Source organism: Cucurbita moschata, unplaced genomic scaffold (assembly GCF_002738365.1).
Source record: "Cucurbita moschata cultivar Rifu unplaced genomic scaffold, Cmos_1.0 Cmo_Scf00003, whole genome shotgun sequence".
Lineage (NCBI taxonomy): Eukaryota > Viridiplantae > Streptophyta > Magnoliopsida > Cucurbitales > Cucurbitaceae > Cucurbita > Cucurbita moschata.
In genome coordinates this window covers 2,514,044-2,526,157 of record NW_019268519.1, presented here as the reverse complement: position 1 = coordinate 2,526,157, position 12,114 = coordinate 2,514,044, and the positions used below count along the sequence as shown (strand labels likewise).

The 12,114-nt window shown below is 35.1% G+C and overlaps 2 protein-coding genes across 2 annotated transcripts; one reads left to right on the top strand and one right to left on the bottom strand.

The window, feature by feature from the left end:
* Nucleotides 1-1,935: 1,935 nt before the first annotated feature.
* Nucleotides 1,936-6,325, top strand: LOC111432421 (vesicle-associated membrane protein 711-like). Its single transcript, XM_023069295.1, has 4 exons — nt 1,936-2,423; nt 3,454-3,644; nt 4,314-4,477; nt 6,078-6,325. The coding sequence occupies exons 1-4, from the start codon at nt 2,204-2,206 to the stop codon at nt 6,166-6,168; spliced, it is 666 nt and encodes a 221-aa protein (XP_022925063.1). The 5' UTR covers nt 1,936-2,203; the 3' UTR covers nt 6,169-6,325.
* A 77-nt stretch (nt 6,326-6,402) lies between these two features.
* On the bottom strand, nt 6,403-11,001 carry LOC111432412. The gene is made up of 3 exons (XM_023069283.1): nt 10,232-11,001; nt 8,518-8,702; nt 6,403-7,337 (listed from the first exon to the last, which is right to left on the bottom strand). Exons 1-3 carry the CDS (start codon nt 10,782-10,784, stop codon nt 6,840-6,842), a joined length of 1,236 nt encoding a protein of 411 aa, XP_022925051.1. The 5' UTR covers nt 10,785-11,001; the 3' UTR covers nt 6,403-6,839.
* Between the last annotated feature and the right edge of the window lie 1,113 nt (nt 11,002-12,114).

Sequence of the window (12,114 nt, the reverse complement as noted above, 5' to 3'; positions counted from 1 at the left end):
TGTCCCCCCCCCCCCCCTTTAACTTTAACTTATTATTTTTTATTTTTAAATTCACGTTTAAAAGTACCTTTTAAATTTCTTTTATATTAAAAAGAAAAAGGTAACTTTCAAAATTTACTTTGTACTCGATTGCGTAATTCAGAACACTTCGCAACGTATTTAAAAACATTTCAAGGTAAGGTAATCTTTCAAAACTAAATTTATATTTTTACTATAATACTATATTGAATCAAAATTAAATTGATCAATTACAAGAAATTTAATATATATAACACAAGTTACAAAAGATTATGTGTTTTTTTTTTTAAAGAAAAAAACCATCGATTGAATTGTTTTAGTAAACGATTTGAGTCTACAAATTCAAATATTATAGAGAGAAAACGATATATATGTTCTTGAAGAAAGAATATATTGTCAAATATGAACAAAGAACTTTAAGACGAAAGATGAAAGATGAGAGATGGACGCCTTAGATATGATTCATGAACGTCCACTTATTTTTTGAATTCATATGTGGGGATAGAGAGCCATTTGGTACTTGTTGGGAGAAGTGGCAGATATAGAACGTATGATAATAATACAACCACTTGTGAAGAACTAGCTAACTCAAAAGATGGTAGATTGTGAAAATGATTTGAAGTATAGGGCTTATAGTTGAGTACGTGTTTGGCATGTCTTTTGAAAGAAAGTGTTTCGAGGTGAAATGTTTAGTTTTATTAGGGTTGAGTTTGAAGGTTCTGACTCGGGTTTGAAGTTTCATGGCATAAAAGAGATCTTTAAAATTAATATGAGACTTAAGTTATTATAAAACACAAAGTGGAGTTGTGTTCTAAGTTTAAATTGCACTCATTGAATGGAGATTGAGCTCTCATATTTGTAATAGTCGTCCCATCAACAACGTCATAACAGTGCAAGGGGTCAACTTTGTTAGCGGATGGGATAATGGATGCCTCGACCTTGGCTCATCGATGGACTCATGACGTATTTTCCTTATGAGTAACCAATTGAGATGCTCAATTCAGTCCCACAAACCTTTGACGAGCCTTTGACGAGCCTTTGACTTGGGCTCATCGATTGATTCAAAGTGTATTTTCCTTGTGAGTAATCAATTGAGAGTGTTCAATTCAGTCTCACAAGTCTTCGATTTGGGCTCATTGGTCGATTTGGGGCGTATTTCCTTATGAGTAATCAATTGAGATGCTCACTTTGGTCCTATAAGCCTTTGACGAGCCTTCGACCTGGGCTCATCAATCAATTCAGGGCGTCTTTTCTTTATGAATAATCAATTGAGACGCTCATGTCGATCTTACAAATCTTTGACAAGCCTTTAACTTGGGCTCATTGGTCGATTATGAGTGTATTTTCCTTATAAGTAATCAATTGAGATGCTCAATTCGGTCTCACAAGTTTTTGAACAACCTTCATCCTCTTTTGGTATAGGTCGGCCTACCAAACTTGGATAGGTTCAAATCCACTAACGAAATCGACCCATAACATGTAGTAAGTCGAATTAATTCCATTTGAATAGTCCTTGTGTGGTGCTACTTTGCTAATAAATAATACTATGATATTTTCATAACTCAATTAATAATTAATGTTCGCATGAATTTTTTTCTGAAAATTTTGGCCCGTCTAATTTTAATAAAAATACTAAATTAATAAAAATACATTTAAACTTTACCGCTGGTCTAAAAAAAATCAATAAAGTTTGAAAAGCTTTAATAACATCTTTAAATTTTTTAAAAAGTCTAAAAAAAACATTTTAAAAGTAGTTTTAGATCGAAAGTGATATTTATTTATTTTGGTTTAGAAAAAACCTTTAAAACTTTTTTAAATAATATATATTTTATAACATAGATTTACAGTAATATGTACTAAAATTTTAAAATTAAATTATTATAAAATTTAAATTACATAGCTACCAACCACGATTCTACCCGCTGATTTACAAACGCAAGTTTTTCCCGCCAAATTCGGGGTAGGCTCGGACGGCATCGCGTAACGCCATTGGCTTTGCACTACGACACTTAAATCTCCGCCTCGGGAAAGAACAGAAATCCTTCATTCTTCTCCTTCCGCTGCAACGATATCTGTCAAATTAACTCCGGTTTGCAAATCCAGATGCCTCTGGCCTCCGAGCTCCTCCTCTTTTCTCGTAAATGAGGTCTTGATACTAATAGGTTTTTAGGTGTTAAGAGGAGCGATGGCGATTCTTTATGGAATGGTGGCCAGAGGACATGTTGTTTTGGCGGAGTTTAGCTTTACACAGACGAATGCGAGCGTCATTGCGAGGCAGATTATGGAGAAAATGAAGCAGGGAGACGATGATAGCAATGCGTCATTTTCTCACGATCGCTACATCTTTCACGTCAAGAGGACCGATGGCCTTACCGTTCTTTGCATGGCCGACGAAGCCTCCGGAAGTAAGTGAATGATTTAATCTTTCGAGTTTTTCTGCAACTTAGTTCGAAATTCGTATCCACGAGCTGTCGTGGAACGGTTCCTAATAGAGATAATAATAGGTCTTCTTAGTGAGACTTGAGGACTGAAAACGCGTTCTGAAAATCTTTTTCTAATAGTTCTTGCAATGTTATCGTTTTGATAAGTGATTCTGAGCACGTTGCATCGATTTCTATCCATTCGATTTCAAACGAACTATGTCGATCGGAAACTGCGGGAAAATTTGTGATGACTTTATTGTTTTCCTCATTCTATGTGTTCCAACCAAGTGGATGCGTAAGAACGGTAGATGCCATTGTCACGAGCGTAAAACACAATTCTATCGGCTGCTAAACCGAAAATTCGGTCGGTTCTCTGTTTGTGTTGTAATTTTTTGACCGAATTTTATTGTTCTTGAGGACAGAAGTAACTGTTTGCTCGGACGGATTTGTTTTAAATCATTTCTTGATTAGCGCTCTCAACTTTACTCTTTAGGCCATATAAATGTTGAGGAGGTAAAGAATTGGTCCCGTTACATATAGTTTCCTATATAATCATTTTTTTTGTCACTCGGATTTGATGGTGAATTGCAAGAAAAAGTTAGTCGACGAGATTTCGAGGTTGCATTGCAATTTTGATTGAAAACTTCTGCGAGAAATTGCATTTTCTGTTTGGTTTCCTTTTGATAGTTTAGTTCCTTGAAACAGAATGCAACCAAATCATAATTCGTTCAAAATTTCGAACTCTAAGCTTATGAACATTGAACCAATTTCTTTTAAACAGTACATGCTGTTATTGCGATATCGCTGCTTTAGTTCTTGTTGATTTGTCTCAATTTGAATCTACTTGTTTGTAATGGAAATTTTCTTCACCTGTATAAAATGACTGCTTCAGTAGCATTCATATTGTCTATATCTAACTCTTCTCTCAGTTCGTAGTTTCATCGTCACCTTGATCGGAGATGAGTATTCTCATCAACCGATGATAGTTAAACTTCTTTCAATATTTGTGCAGGGAGAATTCCTTTTGCATTTCTTGAAGATATTCATCATAGATTTGTAAAGACCTACGCTCGTACAATTCTTTCAGCTCCTGCATATGCAATGAACGATGAATTTTCAAGGATTCTTAGCCAACAGATGGACCATTTTTCAAATGATCCAAATGCAGATAGGCTAAACCGCTTAAAAGGTGAAATGAGTCAGGCAAGTTCAAAACTATCTTATAAACTCTTTTGGTCTAACTAAGTTGTCGATCTTATCGATCATTTGAAATACTGGTTCCTAGTTTCCAAAATTTATCTAATAATCGTTACTGATATTTACCGGCTCTAGCAATGGATTTGATTATCTATATAATTCATAGTACATAAAAGAAGGGCTTCGATGGTGGATAAGAATATTCCGAATGATTCAAATGCCAATAGGCTAAACCGTTAGGTGAACTGAGTCGGGCAAGTTCAGAAAATTGTTTGTTAAGCTCTCAAATTCTGTTTGATCTAACAGTAGCTCTCTGTGCTTTCCAGAATCCAGCTATCAATCGTTACTGTTTATTACCATTGATCCTTTGCAATGGATTTAATTAGGATTAGAGTACGTTAAAGAAATAATTTGTTGATGGATAAGAATATTAACATCTGATGGTCTTTGTGGTGGCAGTTCTGATATACATTCTTCTCTTACAACCACTATCAATCTACGTGAGCCTGATACAGATTATTATTATATTAGTATTTCAGTTTCATCACTCAGTATAGGATAAAAAGAAATAACTGTATTTAAAGCAAACTTGTTCACATTGGGTCGGTATTTGGTTTCAGCATACATAAATTATACCGGAATAGAAATTCATCAAACATTGGTATGTGATTACAGGTGAGGGGTGTAATGATGGATAATATTGAGAAAGTGTTGGAGAGAGGTGACCGCTTGGCTTTGCTGGTGGATAAAACTACAAATATTCAAGGAAATGCTGTTCGATTTAGAAGACAATCACGTCGCTACAGAAATACCTTGTGGTGGAGAAACCTTAAACTCACGTAAGTATCTTTGACAAAATTCTCATATTTTGTTCAACTTACATAATTAAGAAATTATTAGTGCGAATTATAGGTATAAGTTTATAAGGCTATTTCGGTAGTCACTCCATGCAGTACATAGACAATGACCGTCTGCTTTCATGTCTTGCCTTAAATTGAATTCAGACTTCATTGGTTTCTGCTTTTGACCATGTTTTCCTTCTAATTGTAGAATCATGATAGGCTTATTAAGTTGGGTAATTTGCCTCATATTAGCATCACTAAAATAAAAATTTATTCAAAAACTTAAATTAATGATAGGTTAATGTAAATTTCATCTTTTTAATATATTCTCTGTCAGTTGTTAAGAAGTTGATTTATTTCAACTAGTAATTAAAAAAACTTGTCCTTCCAGCCAACTGCCTCAGAATAGGTATGAATGTTATCAAATCATCACTAAATTTAAAAACTTAAATTGATGATAGGTTAATGTAATTTTCATCTTTTTAATATATTCTTTGTTAGTTATTGATAATAAGTGGTTGATTTATTTCAACTAGTCATTAAAAAAATTTGCCCAACCAACTGTGATCCTTACTTTTCTTCTAGGCAGTGAAAAGAGTAATCATAATCCTTGGACCAATAACTCTTCCAATCAAATAAATTAACATTCTTTATATAAAATTTGGATCAATCAAGAGATAAGACTAGAATTAAATTACTTTTTAAAATGTTAGAAGTAAGATTTAGAACCTCGTTCTAAATTGAGTCACTCTACAATCGAACTTGATCAAGGTTTAATAGAATGACTGATGTAATCTACCACAAGAATGACTTAAAATCTTAGAAATAACAAATATGATGCTGAAATTTCTTAGGGCGAAAAGTTTCTAACTTGAAAGGTCAATTCCATTCATCCTAAATTTGATTTTTACCTAACAATCTTGTGAGTATTTATAGACTCCTATGGCCATACTTGACAATAATAACTTTTCTATACTCTTGAAATGCCACTCCAATAAGTTATAACCATGATTGGCAGGTAACTCTCTACTATTCTTTAAATGCTCATTAAAAGAAGTTAGGATCATGTCCAATAGGTTCGAGTTTCATGAAAAGTACTTATTAGATTATTAATATCTATCATGAAAAGAGAAAAACAGTGGTGGAAAATAATAAGTATGTATGTGCATAGCTATAGCAGAGTAGCCAAGGGATATGCTTTTGGTTTGTTATAGTTTGAGGCTTAAGGGGAGACGGAAGCTGTCCAATCTCCCTTAACTTGTACTTCTCTGTTATCAATAATAATTGGTTTCAATTTCAACTTCAATCAATTTCATTAGAGCGTGAGCTGTGAGACAGCAATTTGTGGCAGTTGGATGGAAGATAACGCAATGTCCCTAAAAATCATTTTACTTGCGCATTATCTTGTCCCGTCATTGTCATCGGAGTTTGGTCCCTCCCGACTCCCACCGGCACTTTCATGTGGAACCCAAAAATTCTTTTGAGCTAGGAAATAGGCACAACACATCATGGTCTCCACTCTTCTGCCCATACCATACTATTATTTTGAGCGTATAGAAACAAAGAAAACAATAATCAGTTTGCTTTTATCCTGCAGATGTTCGTTGTTGCTCATTTTCACGATCGTCCTGTATATTGTGCTAGCATTTTTCTGCGAAGGACCTCTACTGCCGTCCTGCTTCAATTAAACGATGCAGAAAACGCAGCTAAGTGACCTATTTATCACTTGTTCAAGAACATGTGCCTTACGGTGTCGTAGTCGTACACTGAAATATATACAGTTCAAATCTTGTTCAGCAAAATTTACTGTACAGATTAGAGTCAATTCGATCCACTTTCATCCAACCTTTGCCTATTGGCGCAGGCGCTGGAAGCATCAACTCCTCGTGGCTAGCACAAGTTGTGGCATATGTCGGTAAGATAAGCAAATCTATATATCCACCATACACACACCTTGTCTACCCTTAAGATGAAATTCTTAGAGGACATTTAATTACAAATTAATCTTGACTTTTTATCCCCAAGATTTTAAAGGCACTTTATAAGAAGTGAAAAAAAAAATTGCAATAATAAATGGATACCGTAAGCCTAGTTTTCAAAAATAGAAACCAAAACGTAAATCAGCGACCTCATCTAGAGAAATTCTCTACTAGAATATCAACACCTTATGAAAAGAACATATGCACAAAATTTATCCTTTAAAGAAACTAAGTGGAAGATAAATAAGACCTATTCCTTTGAAACTACTCTACTCTAGAGGGCAAACTAAGGGTTTTTTCGTTTTTATTAAACTCGAACTTTTTAGGGGAAAAAATAGTGGGGGTTGAGGTTGGGGAAATACGAGGTTACGTCCACCTTTTTAGTCAAATTCATCCACATTAAACCAATCACTTGAATCCCCACCGTCTGACTCTGTGTCCTGCTTCCATGTCCTCTGCTGCTGATCCAGCTTTGAGCCTGCATTTTCATGCAGATGAACCCAATCACTGGACTCGGTTGATGAAGAAGTCCTTGGGGGGGTTATTACAGAGAACTTTCCAGACAAATCGGTCCCATAATTCTCTATTTCACTAAATGATATTGTACCTTCAAGACCACTCCTTTCTTTGACATCGGCAGAAGTTTTTGGATCTGCCATTTTCAACTGGTGATTGGTATTCTCTTCCTCTCCATCCATAATTTCCAATCCTTCGCCTCCCTCAATGGTTTGAGTCGAGTTTTCCTTTTCCTCAGATGGCATATTTCCCATTTGAGTGCCACAAACTAAATTGTTGTTATCACAAGTATCCTCAGAGTTCACCTGTGATTTCTCTTTTCTTTGAAATTTATCCAGAAGTAGGTTTCTTGCTTCGACAATCTACCAAAAAAGAACAAAGATGTCACACTATTAATCAGAAACTTAAAGTAAAAGTCATGTTAATAGAGATGTTCATTGTGGGAATTTGAGTTTGAGTGAATTTTGTTATTAGATTTGCAATCATGCATTCGGTCAAAGTTAATTACTTAAACGTTATAGATAGGCAAAGAAGAACCCAACTGAAACGGGAAAAAAAAAAGGCATAAGATCCCAACAGAAACAGCAGAGAATCTGGATTAGTGTAATTAAGGTTGTCGCTCTCTAATTAAATTGAACCTACGTCCTTGGTACTTTTCTGAAAACTACATCTGAATTTTACCACAAACAAGTCTATAACTTGATTGAATCCAACTGGTCAATTTTTTTCAGTTCCACTATGCGGTTCCTCTAAGTAAACTGAAATTTGTATGATATTAATCTTTAAATGGACAGATTCGTTATCATTTTTCTTATGCAAGAAGCCAAACATAATCATCAGTTCTGTAAACATTTGAACTAAATCAGACCAACAGAGCAAAAAGGTCGAACCTAACCATTAAATTTGGATCAATTCAATTTGGCTTATCATTATGATCTCTCACGTGTGGGTGCAATTTGATTATGGTGATCTAACCATCACAAATACGTTGGCATACATATCAATATTCAATTGGCAGACAATATCCAATAATATTCAATTGGCAGACAATATCCAACAATATTCAATTTGAAGCAAATAAAGGACTGGAACGCATCGAAGTTATATAAATTATCTACCATTAATATAGCATGAAAAGACTACAATTCTAGCATGTAGTTGCACTATATTAATGGAAAGAAAAGAGGGGAAGGTTAATAACATTTTAATAGTAAGCATAACAGTCAGCAGACAATGAACTTGAAATGCATTAAACACACAGAACGCAAATATTGAAAACAAGAAATGTGTAAAGGCGTCCAACTTGCAGAATAGGGATAGAAAGGCAGACAGAAAGCCACAAGATGATTCCTAGCTCGGAAGAGGAAGATCCAAAATTATGAAGAAAAAAAAAGTCAATGCAACCAAATCAATTTAAGATTAAAAAAAATCCTAAAGCAATTCCAGTTAGGCTTTAATGCAACAGCAAGCATCACTCATAATAATCTGCAAACAACCTAAAAAATGAAGAATGTGACATTTTAAAATGTAAATAAGTCTTACCTCAGGGGTTACTAAAAGCTCAAAATCATCTTGGTTGAATCTTGGAAGCAACAATATAAAATAAATCATCCAGAAACGTTCGTTGCTCATGGAACTCTGAAGCTGTATTTTAAGAGCTGAGATATTTGGAATCAATTGCTCAACAGTTGAAGTGTGTATTCTTTGAACGTCAGACATTTTAAAATCTGCAATAAAGCTAATCAATGCATTATGCTAATAGTGAATGAAAATTAAAGCATATAAACCGACTTACGTATACAAAGTGCTCAATGTGAAATTTAACTTCTCAATAATTATCGTTATCACTACCAAAAGAAAAATTGAGTTGGAAATATGAATGGATTTTGCTAACCTAATTAGCAATTCCAATTAACATAAAGGTTGAGTTGCACCTTCGTTATGGTGGATGTAATTCTAATTTATCCAAAGCTCAATCATACGAGAGGTATCAGGGATCTACGTCCTCAGGCTATACCAAAACATTAAATGAGAAACAAAAAGCAATAAAGAGAATAGCACCTGAAGATTTTACGCCACAACCAAGGACATGCTACTACCAACTTGTAAAGAAACAAGTGCATGTGCTTCTTGGAGAAGCACCAAAGAGTTAGAATTTTTATTTATTTTCTACAAAGGTTCTCCAAATTTTCTTGTCTATTTGTTATTGAGGGGGAAGATGACAGAAAATACAGCATGGATTTCAGAGTAAGCTGAGTAGGAATATGCCCCAACTACCTCTCAGAAATCAGTATACATCAAAGTGTCATCATCACTTGGAATATTCTCATTAACAGAAGATGGTAAACGATCTTAGTTACATTGATAATTATCTTAATCCATCCTGCAACCAATTTTTGTAGTGTACACAACCAAATTCAGACGACTGCCTGTCGTCTACCCTAGGACCAAGTGAAACAAGACGTACTTGACCTACTTTTTTTTTTTTTTTTTTTCTTGAGTTCAATAGTAATTGGTGTCCTATCCTCGAAGCTACACACAGATTGACACATACTTGACATATTTGATACCATATTGAATAAAAGAACATATATGGAGAAAGTGTTAGTTTCTATATGATCTTTAAATGGTTATGGTCAGAAATATATTTGGATAAGCTCCTGATAAGATGGAAGAGTACTTGGATAAGAGGTATTCTTCATCTAGAAGAAACCAACGCCCCACGCTACTTCTCTCTAAAAACAGAACAGGCGAACTCCAATTTGGAATATATATTTTCCATGCATTAAAGCAATCAGCTAAAGAGATGGAGAAAAGAATATATAGCTTTGCTTTCTCTTTTCAGGTTTAGTTCTTGATCTTGATTTATTGTTGAAGGCAGTATGTCCAAGTCTCTAGTTGCGAGATATATAGATTTCAACCTGCCTAATCTCGCAAATACTAGATCGATTTCAGCATCCAACAAAATTATATTGGTACGTTAGGCTTCAATATTCTCAGAGAAAAAATAATAAAAGAAAAAGGGAAAGAAAACACAGACGATTGAGGAGAAAAAATGCAGAATACTATTGCTCGCGGCACCGAAGCATTCTAATGAATAATGATCACTTCTGGCTCTAGTTTAAGAACATTGTGTGCAATTTGCAGGCACAATGTTTTTATCCTAATCTCTATTTATGCTAAATTCATTGGCCAATGATTAAATACCGAACATATGTTTTATCACAAATATGAATAGCAAAAAACTTGCAGTTACCTGTATCAACAAGCGCCAAGGGAAAGTCGGTCCAGTACTCTGGCCGCAAAGAAATGTCGTTAACGAAATTTAAAACCTCATCCGTAATTCCTGGCGTATCATCAACGCACTCGTCTTCGAATTCCTCATCTTCTTCATCATCATCAGAACGACTCTGAAATTGCAGCAAGTTAGAAGCAAACCTACAAATCTCTCCAACGGCCTTGTTGCTACGAACAGATAGCATCGAGAAGCCGTTTCTCAAGCCACCGTTTATCTCTGCGAGATCATTGCGAATTCCTTGAAGCTTTTGAGAAAGCGACGAAGAATCTGAACTCGCTTCGGAAGTATCAGCAGCAACAATCACTGCTGGCGATGGTTGTGAAGAGAGAAAGTTGGTGAGGCCACGTAGCTGACGGCTCAGCGTCTCACCAAGCGCGGTGAAGTCGTCCTTAACAGAAGGATCGGCAGTGGTGAAATGGACGCATTCCGACGACGACAACGAACTGTTCAACGGCGACTCGGCGGATATATCATCATCGCTGGCTTGAAAAGACTTAAACAACCAAGACATGGTTACTCACAGGTTTGTCGTCCGGATTGTTACTGAACGAAATTAAAAGAGAGGCAGAGAGAGAGCATCCGGAGAGCTTTGGAAATGGCGGTGAAGCTCGTCTAGTTCCTTCGTTCTCCGTTTTTCGGCACTGTATCTCTCTATCTTGTAATTCTGTTTTGATCTCTATGTTTCCAAACTCTTTCAAGCGCCTATTTCCCCGCGGTGCCGAATCTGAAATTTCTGGTACTTCGTTAACATATATATTTTAGTTTATAAATAGTTTTTTTTTTTTTTTAATGTTGGTGGACCCACATACGAAGTCCATATATAAAAGGATGCTGACGTGGCTTTAATACTAGAACTTTTCTCCAATAAACCACCTCTACCACACCAAATTTGCACGGATAGTCCACCTGGATTTTGCCACGTCGACTTCCTGATACGCCCCTTAATTACCGATATGCCCTCAACTGCATCTACTCACTTTAAAAATTAATTTTACATTAAAATATTGTTTTTCTTCCAATAGTTTGTTTTTTTTAAAAAAAAAAAATTTAAATTTATCCAATTTTACTTTCTACTCTTTATAAATTTTAAATTTAGTCCTCACTTAATTTTTAAATTTAAATAACTATTTTGGTCGAAACCCTTTTAACACAAATTTTTTAATGTATTTTTTAAATAAATAAATATATATATTAGGGATATATTATTTTGATTCTAAGTTTCAGTTACCACTTAGCTGAATTGTAGCTAGAGTGGGTTGCTATTTTTTCTCTTTCTTCAACTATGGGTGCAGATTTATATTAGCTTTAGACAGCCAACAACTCCACGAATTGATGTTCACTACGATCATTGAAGCATGTTGATGAAAAATTTATCAAAGAAATATGGGATGCGATGAAGAACAAGTTTGAAGGAATTGAGATGAAGTCTGGTGAAGGAGTGACAGAATGCTTTTCCAAGGTCATGGTAGTGGCAAATAAGATGCAGATTTATGGAGAAGATCTGCAAGATGAGTTGCAAAGTTCCTTTACAGTACATGAACAAGAAATGCTTATGACGTCTTATGAGGAATTGCATGGAATCCAAAGAGACGTTTCGTGGTTTATTAATTCTGCGTCGTGTTCTCATCATATGAATCTGGTAGTCAAAAGGAAAAGTCTGTTCCTTTCTCTAAACTCAAACAGAGACCGGGAGACGTGTTGCAAGTTAGGAAAAAGGAATTGCACGTATCGAATGGGTCAAAGAAGGAATGGTTCCTCTACAAGCCATTCGGAAAACCGTCTTAACTAAAATTGATTATTGTTGCTATCTATTTCGAATATCTATGGGGCATTAGGCATAA

Excerpts from the sequence above, each read along its gene's own strand:
- LOC111432412 (XM_023069283.1), bottom strand. The coding sequence starts at position 10,784 with ATGTCTTGGTTGTTTAAGTCTTTTCAAGCCAGCGATGATGATATATCC. Across the intron at positions 8,703-10,231 it reads CTTGGCGCTTGTTGATACAG|ATTTTAAAATGTCTGACGTT; the intron begins GTAACTGCAAGT and ends GCTTTATTGCAG. Across the intron at positions 7,338-8,517 it reads AGCTTTTAGTAACCCCTGAG|ATTGTCGAAGCAAGAAACCT; the intron begins GTAAGACTTATT and ends CTTTTTTGGTAG.
- LOC111432421 (XM_023069295.1), top strand. The coding sequence starts at position 2,204 with ATGGCGATTCTTTATGGAATGGTGGCCAGAGGACATGTTGTTTTGGCG. Across the intron at positions 2,424-3,453 it reads GGCCGACGAAGCCTCCGGAA|GGAGAATTCCTTTTGCATTT; the intron begins GTAAGTGAATGA and ends ATATTTGTGCAG. Across the intron at positions 3,645-4,313 it reads TAAAAGGTGAAATGAGTCAG|GTGAGGGGTGTAATGATGGA; the intron begins GCAAGTTCAAAA and ends ATGTGATTACAG.